The sequence below is a fragment of the Sus scrofa genome, chromosome 2 (assembly GCF_054392235.1).
Source record: "Sus scrofa isolate SSC_HxYL_T2T_F1_AM1 chromosome 2, Sscrofa_HxYL_maternal_Yorkshire_Landrace_v2.0, whole genome shotgun sequence".
Lineage (NCBI taxonomy): Eukaryota > Metazoa > Chordata > Mammalia > Artiodactyla > Suidae > Sus > Sus scrofa.
The window spans coordinates 78,310,787-78,330,694 of NC_139384.1; the positions used below are offsets into that span (position 1 = coordinate 78,310,787).

At 39.2% G+C, this 19,908-nt stretch overlaps 1 protein-coding gene across 50 annotated transcripts in view; it reads right to left on the reverse strand.

Moving 5' to 3' along the window:
* Positions 1 to 1,071: 1,071 nt before the first annotated feature.
* LOC110259338 (zinc finger protein 177) overlaps positions 1,072 to 19,908 on the reverse strand; it is a 31,136-nt gene continuing 12,299 nt past the window's right edge. For 6 of the 50 annotated variants that reach the window (XM_021083764.2, XM_021083758.2, XM_085012836.1 and 3 more), the window contains 6 exons: positions 19,231 to 19,449; positions 10,439 to 10,524; positions 9,430 to 9,556; positions 8,900 to 8,995; positions 8,306 to 8,388; positions 5,142 to 7,789 (listed from right to left, as the gene is read on the reverse strand). In XM_021083764.2, coding sequence (XP_020939423.2) covers positions 6,695 to 7,789; positions 8,306 to 8,388; positions 8,900 to 8,995; positions 9,430 to 9,556; positions 10,439 to 10,524; positions 19,231 to 19,420 — 1,677 coding nt within the window. In that variant the 5' untranslated portion in view covers positions 19,421 to 19,449 and the 3' untranslated portion in view covers positions 5,142 to 6,694. Of the gene's footprint in view, positions 3,054 to 5,141; positions 7,790 to 8,305; positions 8,389 to 8,899; positions 8,996 to 9,234; positions 9,357 to 9,429; positions 9,557 to 10,438; positions 10,525 to 11,228; positions 11,328 to 15,620; positions 15,726 to 19,060; positions 19,450 to 19,908 lie in introns of those variants that run through there. The other 44 variants (XM_085012821.1, XM_085012820.1, XM_085012828.1 and 41 more) reach the window with 21 other exon arrangements.

The window sequence follows — 19,908 nt, forward strand, 5'->3', positions numbered from 1 at the left end:
CCAATGGCCAGCACTACCTGATACTTACTTTGCCTAAATGTGGTGGCAGAGGTGAAAGGGAGTTATGCCCCATCAGAGACAGTCCTTGATGGACAGGTGTGAGCTACACCCTGTGTTTCACCTTTTAGCTATAGAGGGATCCTGAGGCTTGGATTTTGTACCATTTCCCAGAATTTCCCCCATAAGAGGAAAACTCTGCTTATTCACAGTGGTAGCTGGCTTAATGCAAGTTTTTTGGTGTGTGTTTTCTTCTCTGTATTCACTTCTCCTCTAAACCACCCATGTTCCTTGCACCTTCCAATAAAGTGCTTGCATATGTATCCTTGGTTCAGCATCAGCTTTTGAGGAAACAAAAACTAAAACTAAAACAGGTGAGGAGTTCCCATCCTGGCTCAGTAAGTTAAGAACCTGAATAGTATCCTTGAGGATGCAGATTTCATCCCTGGTCTCACTTAGTGGGTTAAGGATCCTGCATTGCTGTGGCTGTAGTGTAGGCTGGCAGCTGCAGCTCTGATTCAACCCTTATCCCGAGAATTACCGTATGCTGTAGTGTGGCACAAAAAAAAAAAAAAAAAAAAAAAGACTGGGAATCTAGTTTTGGGAGCCAGTTTGTTCAGGTGATTCATAGAAATTTATTGTGTCAGATAATTCTGAGACACTGCTTCATACTTTTTTTTAATTTTTTTTTTTTTTGTCTTTTTAGTGCTGCATTCTCAGCAAATGGAAGTTCCCAGGCTAGGGGTCGAATTGGAGTGGCAGCTGCCAGGCTGTGCCATAGCCACAGCAACACAGGGATCCCATTCATGTCTACAACTTATACCTCACCTCACCACAACACCAGATCCTTAACCCACTGAGTGAGGCTAGGGATCAAACCCACATCCACATGAATACTAGTTACTGCTGAGCCATGACGGGAACTTCGCACTGCTTCATTCTTATCCTTCCTTTTTCCCTTCCTTTTTCCTTTTCTTGTTTCATTGGACATTTATTTCCCATCCAATACAGTTTTAAGATGCACTCCAAGATCCTAAATCATCTAATAATTAAAACAATAGAACAAGCATTTCATCACATTGTTTATTTGGGGGGAGGTGAATTTTTGAAGGTGCCATCAGGAGCGGTAGTTACACACTTGTAGAATGTACTTAGAACTTAGTTCACTTTATGAGAAGAATATTGATAATTGATTCTGCGGTGAAGGATAGAGTGGCAGAATCTGTCAGCATTTCTCCCACATTCTCTGGAATCCCTTCCCCATGTCCATTGCATTCCAGTCTGACTGCCCCTGTCAGCACCAGGTGGAACCTACCTTCTGCAGTGCTTGATGGCAGACCTGATTGCAAATTATGCCCCACCAGGGACAGACCTTGATGGAGAGTCATGGAGTATACCATCTTTTTCACCCTTTCGTCGTGTGTTAATTCTGAAGTTTGGATGTTGTGTCATTTCCCAGAATTTCCCTACAGGATGAAAACTCTGCTCACTCGTGTCAGGGGATGACTTAAGGTAAGCTTGTTTGGATGTACTCTCTTCCCTGTATCACTTCTCCTCACTCTAACCCATGTTCCATGGTCCTTATTCCTTCCAATAAAGTGCTTGCACATGAATACTTGGCTGGGCATCTGCTTCTGGTGAACCAAAGCTAAGACAGGTGATAAAGACAGTGAAGGGAAAACAATACCATAAACAGTACCAAGGACTTCGGGGCAAAAACTAAAAAGTAAAGAAATAAACAAGTATTAGATATATACAAAGATCTCCAAATTCCTGCCATATCAAAGCTTGTTAGTTTAGGAAAAACATATTCAGTGTGGCTTTAACTCAATTTGATTCCACTAAGTTTAATCCATAATGTATTTATCATCTCCTTTATAAAACACAACTGAGGACCAAAGAGATAAATGTAATTGCTATAAAGAGTGGCAACCATAAAAACAATGGTGTGTAATAAAGCATGTTGATAACAAAGATACAAACTTTCAACACACCTTGAGTAATTAAAAAAAAAACTTTTTAAAATTTGTTAATAGATTTCTTGAGGGATAATTTATATACCATGAAATTCAGTCATTGAGATTATAAGTTTAAATTCAACAGTTCTGGTAAGTCTAAAGTTATTCAATGATCATTATGATCTAGTTTTAGAACATTTCTATTACCCTAGAGAGTTCCACTGTGCCAATTTGCAGTTAACATTCATATCATATCATATGATATCACTTATTGTGGAATCTAAAAAAAATGATAGAGGTGTTTTCTTGTGGTTCAACAGATTAAGGATCTCACATTGTCACTGCAACAGCTTAGGTCACTCCTGTGGTACTGGTTTGTTTCCTGGCCCAGGAACTTCCACATGCCATGGGTGCAGCCTCTTACCTGCTCCAAAATAAAGTTACATGTGAACATATTTACAAAACAGATTCAAACTCATAGGCTTTGAAAACAAACTTACGGTTACCAAAGGGGAAAGGTGGAGGGGGGGGAACCGGGAATTTGGGATTGGCATATGCACGCTATTGTACATGGAATGGAAAGTCAATGGGGACCTGCTGTACAGCACTGGGAATGCTACTCAGTATTCTGTCATAACCTATAGGGGAAAAGAATCTATAAAATAACCTATAGGGGAAAAGAATCTATAAAATAATGCACATGTATGCACATATAACTGAATCACACTACTATATCACAGAAATTTATACAACATTGTAAATCAACTTCAATAAAAATGTAAAAGTCTCCATCACTGATTACTATGTTGAAATGTTATGGGATATGTTGGATTAAATAAAATTTATTACAATTGATCTCATTTAAGAGCTCCCACTGTAGCACTGTGGGTTAATGATCCAGCTTGTCTCTGGCATTGCTGGTTCAATTCTGGCATGGCACAGTGGTTGTTCAAGCACCCATCGTTGCCACAGTTGTGGTGTAGGTCACAGATGAGGCTTGGATTTGATCCCTGGCCCAGGATCTCTAGATGTAGCAAACAAAACAAAACAAAACAAACAAAGCAGGAGTTCCCCATTGAGGCGCAGGAAGCAAATCCACTAGGAACCATGAGGTTGCATTTTGGATCCCTGGCCTCACTCAGTGGGTTAAAGATCTGGCATTGCTGTGGCTGTGGTGTAGGCTGGTGAATACAGCTCTGATTAGACCCCTAGCCTGGGAAGTTTCATATGCCACAGGTGCAGCCCTCAAAAAAGAAAAAAAGGCAAAAAAAAAAAAAAAAAAAAAAAAAAAAAAGGAAAAGTGGCAAAAAAACAAACAAAACAAACCAAAAAAAACAAAACAAGGAAAGAGAAAAATCCAGACTTTCAGTGCTCCAAAGTTCATTTTTTTGTTTCCTTTTTATTTTTTCCCCATAAGTTGGAACAGATTTATTCCAATAAAAGAAATGGTGTGATTTCTATTTATTTATTCTAATAATAGAAATGGTGTGTTGAACTGACTCCTGCCCTTAAATACTTATTAACTGTTATCTTCTAGGCACTGGTATAAAGGTTAGAATGAAATAAAGGCCCAAATCTCATAGAGGGTACATTCTGTGGGAGAAAGAAATGAGAATAATATATAAATACATGGTAAAAATAGACTTCATGGTAAGTACCGTAAAAATGGTAAACATTAATTAGGAAAAAATTTTAATATAGTGTTATAATTACTTAACCATTCAGGACAGTTCCACATGTGGATCTCTTCATGTTCTCTATGGTGTTATCCTCTCTGATATAACATGTTTGGAGAAGAAGGAAGGAAAGAAGAAAAAATATTAGCTTGACTTTGAAAGGTTCAGTCTGAGGTGCCTGTGAAACATTCCAATAATAATTTCCACCTGACAGTGTTATGTATTGGTCAAGTGTCCCATCTTTTGTTTTGTTTAGTTTTCTTTCTTTTTTTCTTTTCTTTTTTTTTTTTTAGGGGCACACCTATGTATATAGAAGTTACCAGGCTTGAATCAGAGCTGCAGCTGCCAGCCTATGCCACAGCCACAGCAATGCAGGATCTGAGCCCCATCTCTGATCTATGATGCAGCTTGTGGCAATACTAGATCCTTAACTCACCGAGAGAAGCCACAGATCGAACCCACATCTTCATGTATACTAGCTGGGTTCTTAACCTGCTGAGCCTTAATGGAAACTCCCAGTGTTCCCTTTTAATACCAGTGGTAGTAGAGAGAGTTGAGTCTTTATAGAGAAGCAGGTCAGAAAAACAAGATTATGCTTGGCTGAGACTTACTTACGATGCTTCAGTTCTTGGTTTGGCCCTCACTTCCTAAGGAAAGCTTTTCCCAACTTGTGACCCCCATACATCCCAAATAAGTTCTCTCGGGACACACTCCATGTTGTTGCAGATCACAATCCAAACAGCCTTTGGAGTGGATTGTATTGAATACTGTGCTGTGTTGCCCCCTTCTCCTTTCAGAATTAAAGTCTTGTTTTTCCAGGTTTATAGAGTTCATCCATCTAACAGCACTAAGCCTTCACTTTGAAAATTGCCCTCAGGTAAAGGAAGCTGCTTTAACCAAGGTCACAGCTCTCAGATCTCTAGCTGTGGGAGCATAGCTGACCCAGAGCCATCTGGTTCCACCACTGTGTTTGCCCTGACGTTACTCCTGCGCCCAGCCACAGACTGAGCACAGCAGGTACCAGTGCCTGCCCACTGCCATGGTCACACAGTGACAGTGATCACCAGGGTCAAATTACCCTGCCTGGAGGGTGACTCCTGTTCTTGACATGAAGAAGTTGAAATGTCAGGCAGTAGCATAGGCTGAAGTCCAATGGGACTATGTCTCTGGAAGTGCTCTCTTTTTAGGTGTCAAGACCTTCCAACCTGCAGTGGCCAGAAGTTTGGAGACCTGGACCACAAACTCCCCACATGGCTTATTGGGAGTGACAGCTATTGGGATCCTCCTGATCTCTGTATCCCATGAGGGGTATGGTGGAGGAGGAGATCTCTCTTGGTTGCTGCAGGGAACATAATAACATGGTACTGACAAGAAGTAAATTGTTTCTGCTTGTCCTGAAAAATCAGGACAAAAAAAAAATCACATTTATATCAAGTGAATTAATGAACATTCATTATTAAGGGACAAGGATGGATGCTATTTAAGACTGAAAGGACAATTTACCAGAAAATTTTAAAAAAATGACATTTATATGCATCCAGTTATATTGCCTCAGAACAAAAGAGAATTTAAAAGCCAATCAGACCACCCACAGTCATACTGGAGCATTTTAACATACTCTCTCAATAAAGGGCAGACCAGGAGATAAGGTTTATAATGACACAGATTTTAAAAACACAGGAAGATTTATACATCAGATATAGGGAAAATCTATTATACCCATCAATTATAAAATATACATTCTTTTCAGCTATATTTGAAGGATTTTTAAACATTTGACCATATATGAGATGTATCAGTCGAGATTGAAATCCACTGTAACAGACTCTTCTTACAAGAGTTGTTTAAACCAGTTGGGAATTTATTTTTCATGTTACATGAAGTCCAGGAGTAAGCAACCCATAGTTGATTGTATATAGCCAAGTAATAGCATATGTCCCTATTATATGATCAGTAGTCTACGACTGTCATCTTACTGGTCTATTCTTTAGAAAAAAAAGAAGAGATAAAGGGCAAGTGGTAAAGAGAAAATGCCAGATGTGATGTTTCCATTTCCATGGAATTCTTTAGAGTGTATAAGCAGTGACCTCTGCCTCTTTCTCATTGGCTGGGACTGTGGGCTCATGGGCACTCACAGCTTCAAGGAAAGCTAGGAGATGAGTTCTTAAAAACTGTTCCCACTGCCAACTTGAACACAATTTCGGTTTTGTTATTTGAAGGAAGGAAGGGAGGAATGGATACGGGGATAGCAACTTCCTGTATCTCACGTATTAGGCCACATAGCAAGTCTCTGTTTGACTGTATATCATATAGAATCTGTATCATGAAGATCATGCATTCTGTGCATAAGGCAATTAAATTAGAAATCTATAAAAGATAGCTAAAATATGCAGAGTCTGCACATTAAAAAATATATTTCTAAATCGCCTGTAGTTCAGTCCAAGACATCTCGATAAGAAATGGACGGATTTAGTACTTACATACAATACAAATATTATATATCAAAACTTTTTTTTTTGTCTTTTTGCCATTTCTTGGGCCGCTCCCACAGCACATGGAGGTTCCCAGGCTAGGGGTCGAATCAGAGCTATAGCCACCGGCCTACACCAGAGCCAAAGCAACACAGGATCTGAGCCACATCTGTAACCTACACCACAGCTCACGGCAATGCCAGATCCTTAACCCACTGAGCAAGGCCAGGGATCAAACCTGCAACCTCATGGTTCCTAGTCGGATTCGTTAACCACTGAGCCATGACGGGAACTCTGATATCAAAACTTTTGTGATGTAAATCAAGGGGAATTTGGAGTGCTAGATAACCTTTAATACTCATCAGTTAACAAGTTGTCACACTTTAAAAATTAAACACTCACTGATAAATACAGTCACAGAACCATAACATTTTTAAGGTTGGTCCCAGTATAACATAGCTCAAGATTTGTACCTGAAGGTTTTCTACATTGGTCACAATAGGGTTTCTCTCCAGAGCGAGCTCTAAAAGGAGGAGTGAGGTATGAAGCACCCCTTAAAGCTATCTTATAGTCATTTCATTCATAAGAGTTTCTACCCAGTATGTATTCGTTTGTGCATTATAAGGTTAGTGCTGGTGCTGAAAGCTTTTCCACATTGAATACATTTATAGGGCTTCTCTCCTGTGTGAGTTCTTATGTGTACCCTTAGGCAAGAGGAATTCCTAAAGGCCTTCCCACATTCTTTACACTCATAGGTTTTCTCTCCAGTGTGAGTTCTCTTGTGTACAATAAGATAAGAGCCTGTGCTGAAGGACTTTCCACATTGATTACACTCATAAGGTTTCTCTCCAGTGTGAGATCGTCTGTGTTTCTTAAGGGATGACTGGTCAATAAAGGCTTTCCCACAGTCACTGCATTCATAGGGTTTCTCTCCAGTGTGGGTTCTCATATGTTTCTGAAGGGATGAAGGAACAGTGAAAGCCTTGCCACACTCCTTACAATCATAGGGTTTCTCTCCAGTATGAGTTCTTTTGTGAACATTGAGATGAGAGCTCTGGCTGAAGGATTTTCCGCAATGATTACACTTGTAAGGTTTCTCTCCAGTGTGTGATCTCACATGTTTCTTAAGGGAAGACTGAAAAACAAAAGCTTTCCCACAATCACCACATTCATAAGGTTTCTCTCCAGTGTGAGGTCTCACACATATCTGAAGGGACAAAGGGCCAGTGAAAACTTCCCCATGTTCATTACATTTTGAGCATTCCTCCACAGCATACATTTTTTTTTGGACACCAAGGAAAGATCTTTTTCCATAGTCACTGTATTCACAGAGTTTCTCTCCAGTAGGTATTTGTCCGTGTGCTAAAAAGGAAGAGTGTAAGCTGAAGGACATAAGGTGTTGATTATACTCAGAAGATTTCTCTCCTGTGAGAGTTAAGTGTTTCCTGAAGGACGACTCTTGATTGAAAGTAATTCCACAGTCACTAAATTCAAGATTGTTTTCTCCAGTGTGAGTGCTCACATGACTCCTAAGAGTTGAGAAATGGCCAAAGTCTTGCCCATATTCCTTATATTTGTAGCATTTCTCTCCCTTGCAAAATCTTGTACAAATAAGGTGACAGTTCTTTCTGAAGAATTTTCCACAGTGATTAAATCCCAAGGGTTTCTCATGAGGTTGAGCTGGTACCTACAGAATAAACAGTAAGTGCTGACTAAAGGCTTTCTTACTTTTATTACAGTTATGAGAATTCAATCCCATGTGTAGTCTGCCACATATAAGAAGGACACTATCACGACTAACATTTTTACCATTTCAGGGTGTCTATATTTTTTGCCCTCTTCTTTCAAGTAGAAATAGCTGAACACTCTTCCCAAGGCCCCATGGTATTCATCTAAAGTATAGTTTTTCTAATGATGAGTGAATCATGAGTGAATTATAGTAAATACTTAATAGTAGAATCATATTTAAGTGAATTTTTACCTTTTGGTATTCTCTGCCAGGCAGCAAGTGTTGAGGTAGGTTTGGAGATTTCTGCAATTTTATGAGATTCATAAAGGCTTTCCTGAGGCATCTTTCTGGTGAGTGAATTTCACTTGCCTCAAGTATCTCCCCTTGTTTGGGAGCTGTTGCTATTTTAATTCATTGAAATTCACAGAGTTATCCCTCTCTAAAAATCCACAAATCCTATCCAGTGACTCTTACCATTTTCATGCTCTTGGAAGTTTTTTCCCCAGGAACACTCTGCATAAGAATTGCATCTTTTGATTTAAGTTGAGTTTCCCAGTCTGAAAGTGAATAGGGGAAATTTTTATAATTACTGGGAGAAAAATAGAGTTGAAAGAAAAAAAATGAGGCAGGCACCCTTTGGATCTGTTTTCAAATAATACTAAATATAGAAGGAAAATGTGAAAAAGAAGATGCAACCAGTGATCACAGAAATTAATTTTCAAACTTGGCTCTGGGAGATGTCAGTGATAGAAACAAACAGTGGAAATGTATGGTATTTTACTTAGGATTCAGAGGCTTGAGACAGTAAGAGAAGATATTATCTGGAAAGCAAGTAGAGAGAACTGAACAAAAAGTGTTCAAGGACATGTGAAATTGAAAGAGGAATTTAAATAGTTCTTTCTCTGAGACCAGATGCAAGTATGAAATGAATGGAGAAAGGGCAAAAGAAGGAAAGCTCATGTAATGGCCTCAGTCTTCTTTTCCCACCCTGACTGATATCCCCAGTGGTACCACCCTTTGCAGGCTAGGGCTATTCCACACAGTGACCCCTTTCTGCCTGGGGCTAACCTGTGCCAGCACCTTGGAGAATTCCTCTCCCCTCTGGCTTCTGCTCTTCCTGCTCCATCTCAGTGATCAGGCTGTGCTTGCAGAGTTGATACCCTGCTTGTGGGGAAAGACACATGATGTGGGGAGACTGTTAAGAAGACAAGAACTCTCCAGGAAACTGATCCTAGTACTTTGGTCTTCAAGGATTCTGAAGATAGGCAAGTGCAACTTTAGGAGCAGCAAAACAATCAGATTAATATAGCTCTTTTGCAGGACTCCAAAAAAAAACACCCAGACTCCTTGTCCCACATGATTGGACCCTTGAATTCCAAGCCCAAGATCTGCAAATTACCTACATTTTTTAAGGAAAGAGAAAAATACAATCCATGTATTTTCATGGGAATCCTCAAGACTGCCCCACAAGAGCAGGTACCATCCATTCTGTGTTTACCATGTATTGCCATTCTTTTCATGGTTCCTAGAAAAGATATGTGATGAAGAACCATTTTGTGCATGAACAAATGGATAAGAAGGAATGAGGCCAAACTTACCCAGAGAGGCCAGGTTCCTAAAGTTCTCCAGCATCACATCTCTGTACAGGATTTTCTGAGCAGGGTCCAGCAAGGCCCACTCCTCCTGGGAGAAGTCTACTGTCACTTCCTCGAAGGTCACTGAATCCTAAAACACCACATATACATTCTGGTTCAAACAAGAACCATCTTTAACTGAATCAGAAAGAAGGTGGGCGAGGCTGATAGAACTTGGGAAGGAGACCCAATGTGTAAGAAGCTCAGACATGCTTCAAGAGGCCTCTCATTATCTAACCAAAGCTCAGTTCTTGTAACTTTTCACTTTTGTTCCCACTCCCTGAACCATCTCATTCATGTTCATGGTTTTAGCAGCTTTTCTAACACAGCTAAACTATTATTTCCACAACTAGGTTGCAAGACCTCCAGTCTTATTCAAGATCCAGTACAGACTGAGCATACTGCAGAATGAGAAGAATACTTGGAAAAATGAATGAATGATTTTCCTAGTGAAAAATCTTTATTTTCCCTCATGGTACTCAGCAGAATATGGAACTAATATTCACCCTGGTAAATTATCTGAAAAGGAAATTAACAAATGTTAAAGCCTTGCCTAAGGCATTCTCTCTCTTCCATTCAAAGAAGCCTAGAGAGGGGAGTTCCTGTCATGGCTCAGTGGTTAACAAATCCAACTAGGAACCATGGGTTCGATCCCTGGTCTCGCTCAGTGGGTTACGGATCCGGCATTGCAGCAGGCTGTGGTGTAGGTTGCAAATGTGGCTCAGATCCCAAGTTGCTGTGGCGGTGGCGTAGGCCAGCTGCTGCAGCTATAGCTCCAGTTAGGCCCCTAGCCTGGAAACCTCCATATGCCATGAGTGCAGCCCTAAAAAGACAGAAAAAAAAAAAAAAAAGAAGCCCAGAGAATGGTGAAGCCTGAGGCTAGCCTGATTAGCCTGTGAAGCTGTGGGTCATGGGCAAGAAACGAATACTTTAGGAACAATGGTTTTTTTGAAAACAGTAATTTCCCACATACCTGTGACCAGGTTGTCAGCAATCCTGCAGCCATTCTTCTGATGTGTCTCCTTCCTGGCCAGGCAGGGTTCTGAGCAAACAGACCTACTGAAAAAGGAAGAAGCTGTGAGGGTCTAGAACTGACAGATATTTAACACTTAACAGGCCTGGAAGCTTCCTCATAGTAGCTTTAGATTAATCACACACACACAAATGTACACATACATACATGCAATACAGTACAGATTTTATCTCCCTAAGAACAATTAGGAATTGAGAATATGGTATGTACTTACTTTGCTGTTTTTGTTTTGTTTTGGTTTGGTTTTTTGTTTGTTTTTTGTCTTTGCTAGGGCTGCTCCTGCGGCATATGGAAGTTCCCAGGCTTGGGGTCTAATCAGAGCTATAGCCGTCGGCCTACACCACAGCCACAGCAATGCAGGATCCGAGCCTCGTCTGCAACCTGGCAGACAACTCACAGCTCACGGCAACACCGAATCCTTAACCCACTGAGCAAGGCCAGGGATTGAACCCACAACCTCATGGTTCCTAGTCGGATTCGTTAACCACTGAGCCATGACAAGAACTCCCTTACTTTGTTTTTTTAAACTTTTTCCTAGACTGACACCACCAACAATGCCTAGATTCATTAACAACTCAGGAGCAATGAGCCCTCTAGGGTTAAAACTCCTCTAAATGCCATTTGTATAAGAAACCAAGATTCATTTGGGAAATAGCTATAGTCCAGCATAGAAAAAGAAATGTTTCAAGATGAATCAGGAACAGCTTATATCAGAAAGTAAAGAACCTACCAAAGACTAATGGAGTTGTGTTGAGAAGACACAGGAGACAACTTAAAAATGCTCCCACTGGCTTAAGATGGAACAATAAAGAATAATGACTGCAGTCAACTGAAACATATCAAATGTAAAACAAAACCATGAGTCCATAATGTTCCCCTCCAAAAAAAAAAACCCTTCAATAGTCACTATCAGAAGTAGCCAGGATATCATTTTGTTATTCTGATGATTCATAAGAAGAATAAAACACTATCACCCCCCCTTTATGGATAATATTTTATGATTACCAAATACTTGTGATAAGGGAAAGTTCTTTATAGGAGAGTTACAGAAATTTTTTAGAGGCTTCATTTATTTATTTATTTTTTCCCATTGTACAGCATGGGGATCAAGTTACCCTTACATGTATATATTTCTCCCCACCCTTTGTTCTGTTGCAACATGAGTATCTAGACAAAGTTCTCAATGCTACTCAGCAGGATCTCCTTGTAAATCTATTCGAAGTTGTGTCTGATAAGCCCAAGCTCCCGATCCCTCCCACTCCCTCCCTCTCCCATCAGGCAGCCACAAGTCTTTTCTCCAAGTCCATGATTTTCTTTTCTGAGGAGATGTTCATTTCTGCTGGATATTAGACTCCAGTTATAAGTCATATCATATGGTATTTGTCTTTGTCTTTCTGGCTCATTTCACTCAGGATGAGATTCTCTAGTTCCATCCATGTTGCTGCAAATGGCATTATGTCATTCTTTTCTATGGCTGAGTAGTATTGCATTGTGTATATATACCACTTCTTCCGAATCCAATCCTCTGTCGATGGACATTTGGGTTGTTTCCGTGTCCTGGCTATTGTGAATAGTGCTGCAATGAACATGCGGGTGCATGTGTCTCTTTTAAGTAGAGTTTTGTCCGGCTAGATGCCCAAGAGTGGGATTGTGGGGTCATATGGAAGTTCTATGCATAGATTTCTAAGGTATCTCCAAACTGTTCTCCATAGTGGCTGTACCAGTTTACATTCTCACCAGCAGTGCAGGAGGGTTCCCTTTTCTCCACAGCCCCTCCAGCACTTGTTATTTGTGGATTTATGAATGATGGCCATTCTGACTGGTGTGAAATGGTATCTCGTGGTGGTTTTGATTTGCATTTCTCTTATAATCAGCGATGTTGAGCATTTTTTCATGTGTTTGCTGGCCATCTGTATCTCTTCCTTGGAGAAATGTCTATTCAGGTCTTTTGCCCATTTTTCCATTGATTGATTGGCTTTTTTGCTGTTGCTTATGTATTCTGGAGATTATGCCCTTGTTGGTTGCATCATTTGAAACAATTTTCTCCCATTCTGTAAGTTGTCTTTTTGTTTTCTTTTGGGTTTCCTTTGCTGTGCAAAACCTTGTCAGTTTGATTAGGTCCCATGGGTTTATGTTTGCTCTAATTTCTATTGCTTTGGGAGACTGACCTGAGAAAACATTCATGATGTTGATGTCAGAGAGTGTTTTGCCTATGTTCTCTTCTAGGAGTTTGATGGTGTCTTGTCGTATGTTTAAGTCTTTCAGCCATTTTGAGTTGATTTTTGTGCATGGTGTGAGGGTGTGTTCTAGTTTCTTTGCTTTGCATGCAGCTGTCCAGGTTTCCCAGCAATGCTTGCTGAATAGACTTTCTTTTTCCCATTTTCTGTTCTTGCCTCCCTTGTCAAAGATTAATTGACCATAGGTGTCAGAGATTATTTCCGGGTTCTCTATTCTGTTCCATTGTTCTGTCTGTCTGTTTTGATACCAGTACCACACTGTTTTGATGACTGTGGCTTTGTAATATTTCTTGAAGTCTGGGAAAGTTATGCCCCCTGCTTGGTTTTTGTTTCTCAGGATTGCTTTGGCAATTCTGGGTCTTTTGTTGTTCAGAAGCTTCACTTATTACAAAGAAAATGCTAAAATCAAAAAGTCACCATTCTGCAACCACTAGTGAATTAATGGATTTAGTCAGTGACAATCAATGGCTCCAAAAATAATAGGTGAAAAGTTAATTGGGATGTTTATTTTCAACTTTTAATTTTGAAAACACTTCAAACTCAAAAGTTGTAAAAATAGTATAAATGAAATGAACTTCCTTACACTCTTACCAATTGTTAAAGTTCTGTCACATTTGCTTTCTCTCTTCTCTGTCTGTAGGGGTGGGTGTGTGTTTCATCAAAAATAATACTGAGAGGAATCCACTTGAAACTGCAGACATCATTACCCTTTTCTCCTACACACGTCGGTGTCATAGGAACATGGGACATTTTTTAACACAAACAAAATGATCAAAACTAAAATTTAATCAAAACCAGATTTAATCTTCTTTAATCTGGACAACTCCCTCAGCTTTTCTTCATTTTCCCAGGTTTGGAGATTCCAGGCCAAAAGTTTTGGTTCATTCATTGTTTTCTTATGATTAGATTCACAAAGTTCATTTTTGGATAAAATATTACATAACTGATGCTTGTCCTCCGTGCATCACTTTAGGAGGCATAGAATGCCAGTGTGTCTCATTATTATTATTACTATAGTTGATATATAATGTTGTGCCAATTTCTGCTGTACAGCAAAGTGATCCAGAATATATACACACATTCTTTTTTTTTTTAATAGTGTCTTCCATCATGATCTACCCCTATCCCAGGAGATTGGATATAGCTCTGATTCGACCCCTAGCCTTGGAACCTCCATATGCTGTGGGAGCGGCCCCAGAAATGGCAAAAAAAGACAAAAAAAAAAAAAAAAAGACACCTGAGGTAAACTGAAAATAGACAGGGTATAAGGTTATCGTGGAAAAGAGAAAAGCATTCCTGGTTTCAATATTAAAAAAGAGAGAGAAAGACAAGCAACCCCTGACAGGAGCTGGCGTGGTACTTTCAGCTAGGCCTGGATATTGTGAGGAGCTGGCCTGGAACTCACAGGTATGTTTGCGTTTTTTCCCACCAAACACCCAAAATATCAACAGTACACAAGGTCACTCTGTGACCGTGATATATTAAGACAAAAGCAAGGCTGCTCTGTGATTACCTGAACATGGACAAAATATTAAATCTAGGCTTCAAAAATGACCAAACGTCCCCCTTTTCTGGCTAATATGAGTAACTGCTGCTTGTTTATCAATTATAACTTTAGCCTTGGTCTAGCTTTCCTCCTTTGTCGCTAAGATTTACTATGATAACCAACACAGAACTGCCTAACAACATCTAAGCCAGGATTCACTCCCCAAATCATCTAATACATGCCCCAGTTCTTTCCTTATTTTTTTAAAATATAAGACATCGTAGTTAAATTTACAAAGATCTGTCATCTTAAAATATATTCCTTTAAGTTACACAGTTTTAGGTTCTCAAGTGACAGAGGTCAACTAGACATCAATAAAGTTTAAAAAATGCCCAACGATGACAAAGAAATTATTTAGAAAACTAGAGAATTTGCCTTCAAAAGTAGCTCTTTCTACCAAAGTGGAAAAAAAGATGCTGTTGGATTAAACTACAATTTTATTTTAAATATCACTGCCCCTCAGAATAGCAGTATGGTTTGAAAAATCACATTCATTTATAAGCAATTCTTGATCCTTGAAATGACATAATTCCAAAATGCATTGTGCTTCTGAGTCAGTAGTTTTCATCCTGGATGCCCTTTAAAACAACTTTCCTGAATGTTAAAATGATATGTGACTTTTTGTTAGACACATCATCCAATTTGCTAATATGTCTATTAAGAACAATGTTCCCCTTTTTTAAAAAATAATTTTAAAATTTATTTTTATTGAAGTAGCAGTGATTTATAAAATTATATAAGTTTAATGTATACAAAATAAAATTATTTCATAAGTCTTTCCTAACACCCTCTCACTGCACACCCTCACCATAGCGTGCATTCTGCCTTTTTGCAATGAGTAAGAAACTCAACTTGATTAATGTGTATCCCTGGTGTTCTCTGGCTAAAGACCACTGACTTGATTTTGAGAAATATTAATTTGGGGGTATGTGATAATGCTAAAAATTTCTGTTAGAAGTTGGAGGAAGTCACAGTTAATAAAAAATGTAAGTCACAGATATACAGTGTACCATGAGTGAAAGCAGCCGAAACACAAACAGCCAGGGGGGCGGGGGGAAGCACCAATACTTTAGATATTAAACTTTTTGGATATGGAATATAAAAGACTATATTTAATATAGACTTAAAGAATTTAAGAGAAACTTGGATGAATATGGAATAAGACATGTTAGACATATTAGAAATGGTCAGTTTTAAGAAACAAAATTTTTGGAAATGAAAAATGGACTCACTGAAATTAGAAATTCAATGCAAGGATTAACTACCAGACTAGAAATTTGTCATACCATTTAATGAGAAACTAGCTATGGATTTCCTAGAATTAGTAAAAGACACCAACCTTTGGGTCCAGGAAGCATAATACATCTCAGGCTGAATGAATAAAATGAAATCCACACCTAGATTTATTTTCTTCTTTGGTGTTTAGTTTTTTTTCCCCCACAATCTTAAAAGTAAACAGGAGAAAAGAAGAAAAAAAAAAAAAAAAGCAGGTCACCTTAAAAGGAAAGACAAATTGATATCTCAGCTCTCAAGAGCAAAAGTAGATGCCAGAAGAAACTAGGATGACACCCTCAGTGTGCTGAAAAAAAAAGCAACTTATCAACCCCAAATTCTAAATGTAGTTAAAATATCTTCTTTAGGTTCAAGGGTGAATTTACGAAATCAAACCCTGAATAGAATCAAGCTTCTAGACTTTTAATAGGAAATACAGAGACAAACGAGTTGAATAACATAAAGAAGCAGCAATCACCTAAATCGATAATGTAGGACAAATGCCTTGACATCTCCAATAAGTCAATGGAGATATAATAAAATACAGTAAGCCGAAAAACAACAACAACAACAACAACAAAAAAAAAAACAACAGAAAAAGGAGGAGGAGGGGATAAAACAGAAACTTAAGAGGTATATATTCAAAAAAAAACAATGTGAGGACCCTATTACAAACAAACTTCAAAACCACATCCTGGAGACAGCTAGGGAACTTTGGAGTTTGCCAGGTACAAAAATGCTGTGAAGGTTATGTACCAGCCAGAGAGGCATAATTAAGTACCAATGAAAGGGCATGATATTTGAAGTTTGCTGTAAAAACAAACAAACAAACAAACAAAAAAACACTGCAGAAAAAAAGAAAAAGCAGGTGACTAGGCTACTAGCACTGTTCAACACTATTACTACACTAATTCAGTAGCCACCAGTTACATATGGCTATTGAGCACATGAAATAGGCTAGTGTTATTTAATTTAAATTTTAACTTATAAATAGCCACATGCAGCTAATGTTAAGACAGCTCAGGCCTATGTGATCCAAGATTGGTTTACCAATCTTTGATAGCTGTCAAAGCTAAGTGTTGAAGAAATGAGAATTCACTACAATTATGTTCACTACTTTTGCGTGTGCTTGAAAATCTCCATATGAAAAGCTTAAATTTTTAAAAGAAGGGGAGTAAGATAAAGACTTTTTAAAGGAAAGACCCCAGAGAGTCTGCCCATCTAGACATCATCACTAAAGTAAATTCTCAGTATTCCAAGAAATAGACATTTGCATGACTGAAAAGTTAGGGAAAATGAACAAAAATAAAATGGGTAAAGCTAAGTAAACTATGATGATATAAAATGATAATAGCAATGTATGATTTGTGAGGTGGAAAAGCAAGCTAGAATGCTAATACTGAATAACAAAAATATATAAATTGGGAGTGATGTGATTGAAGTCTTATGCTCCTGGTATTCTTCTATTAGAGAATAAAGATACCGATTAGCTTTAGACTTTAAGTATGCATGATAAAATAGCTGGGGCAACTACTCAAGGACACAGAGGGTTTAACACACAGGTTAGAAGAAAAAAAAAATGTAATGAGTAAAAACCTTATTACCAAGGTAAGAAAATTAAGTAGGGAAAAGAGACAATAAAAGCAGGTAAAATAGGAGTTCCTGTTGTGGCTCAGGGGAAACAAATCTGACTAGTATCCGTGAGGACACAGGTTCAATCCCTGGCCTCATTCAGTGGGTTAATGATCTGGCGGTGCCATGAGCTGTGGTGTAGGTCACAGATGAGGCTCAGATCCAGCATTGCTGTTGCTGTGGCATAGGCCAGCGGCGATCCAACCCCTAGCCTGGGAACCTCTATATGCTGAGGGTTCAGCCCTAAAAAGGCCAAAAAAAAAAAAAAAAAAAAAAAGGCAGGTAAAAGAAAAGGCACAATGTAAGAAGGTGAAACTATCTCTATCAATAACCACAATAAATGTACAAATAAATGGACTGAACTCTATAGTTTAAAAACAATGACTGCCATGTTAGATTAAGATAAATTCTAGCTCCATGCTGCTTCATAAAATGCATTAAAAAACAAAATACAGAAAGACCGCATCTCAAAAATGGAAACAATGTACCAGGCAAATATTAACCAAAATAGTTTGTTGGCTAACTTAATTTCACACATTTTAAGACAAGGCACTATAACAGGTGACTACATTAAGATACATAAGTTTCAATTAACAAGGAAGATATAGATTCTTAAGTTGTGTACTCTAGTAACCTAGTCTCATACAAAAAGCTAACAGAATTAAAGAAGAAACAGGCAAATTGCCAATAGTGTAAGAGACTTTAACATACTACTCTGAGTAATGGATAGATCAGAGGAAAAAGAACAGCATTTAAATACTAAATGAACGATTTTCAACTAAAACACTTAAAGATGCTACACTCAATAAACAGAGAATACATTTTTTTTTTCAAGCATAAATGGACTGTTTACAAAAACTGGTCCACTGCTATACTATAAAGCTAGTCTTAAATCTTTCAAAGAATTTCTATAAAGATATGTTCTCTGACCAAAATGAAATTAAGGTTACAAATTTGAAGGCTGGATCTGGCATTGCTGTGCCTGTGGTGTAGGCCAGCAGCTGCACCTTGGATTCAACCCCTAGCCTGGGAAATTCCACCTGCTATGGGTGTGGCCCTAAAATCATCATCATCATCATCATCATCATCATCATCATCATCATCATCTTAGTAAACAAGGAAAAGAAATAGAAGGAAATGTCTTTAAACCTAAAAATGCATCAAAAACATAGAGCAAATATTTTACTATTAGAGACAAGCTGAAGGCCTTTGAGACACAGGAAAAAGACAAAAAGTCTCCTAGAAATCATGTGACAGACAGTACAGTATAGTGAGGAGACAGACAGTATATTGACAGACAAGGATGTGGAGACATAATAGATTGGAAGACTGTAAAGGAAGAATAAACAAATCCATATTCACGGATATGGCCATATTTAAAAATGTAAAAATGCAAAAGCATCTACAAGTAGATTATTTGAAAACTAAGAGAAGTGTGCAGCTTGCTGGGTACAAAATATACGCTCCGAAGGCTCAAAATAGAACCGGGGGCAGTTAGAAATATCTAGGTGTATTACATGTGACCCGACAGCTTAAGGGGTAAAAATCGACTTTAAAATCCCAAGTCCAGAAATATGAAGAAACATGCAGAAGCCTGTTCAGATGGAAAAGATTCAATCATTCATCAACAGGGGGATAGGGAGCATTCACACATCATGAACTGTAAGCCAGGTTTAAGGGGAAAATAAAAAAGGGGGGGAGTGGGGAGATCTCCGTCAACCTATGAGTACAAGAAATGTCATTAACGAAAGAAAATGAGGGACAAGAAAGAGCATTTTTTATGGAAAATTAAAGTCTGACTTGAGGAAGGGCAAGTGATGGAGAAAAGAGCCTGCGGATGCATCCTCCCCGTACCCGTCTCTTTCCGGGACAGACCTGAGCACAAGCAGTCTCTCGGTAGACAGTAGACGGGAGAAGCCGCGGCCCCAGTAGCGGCGGATGGAACATGTCTGGGCTTGTAGTTAAAAACGATGACATCCAGAGGCCCAGGGCAACAGAGCTCTGGCAGTAGTCGCGGTCCTAGAGCAGCCGAGCGGAAACCTTACCCTTGACCTTCCTCATTCTGGAACGGTGCTCCCAGACCCACGGTCGCAACCTGGGCTTGAGCCTGGCTGGACTGGACACCAAAGGATAAGCTGCAGCTCCAGAAGAGATCACACAACCCGCGGATGAGAGCCTCTGCTTCCGGTCTAGAGCCTTGGGGGACGGGTTCTGAGGCTCCAGCTTCTGGATCATTCGAGGAGAACTCTCACGCCAGGGTAAGGCTGGAAGGCGGGCCAAGAGAGAGTGGCTGAGGATTGCCCAGGCAGCTCGGGCACCGAGTTGAGCGAAGCACAGGCAAGTTTATTTATTTTAAGCAAAAGAGGCTTGCCATGTAAAGTAATTTACTTTTGATCACACATTTAAGTAAAATGGTCCGCTGGTACTTGAGCCTAGGTCTTTGACTCCATATGGTCTTCCCAGAGGAAAAAGTAGAGGTACCCAAACTTTGGAAAGGGAACGAGCAGTCAAAAGGGAAAAGGAGGGGAGTCCCTGTCATGGCTCAGTAGTAACTAACCAGACTAGTAGCCATGAGGATGCCAGTTGGATCCCTGGCCCCGCTCAGTGGCTTAAGGATCTGGCTTTGCTGTGGCTGTGGCACAGGCCCGCTCTGATTACACTTCTTATTTGTGAACTTCCATGTGCCCGTAAATGTGGTCCTAAAAAGCAACAACAACAAAAAG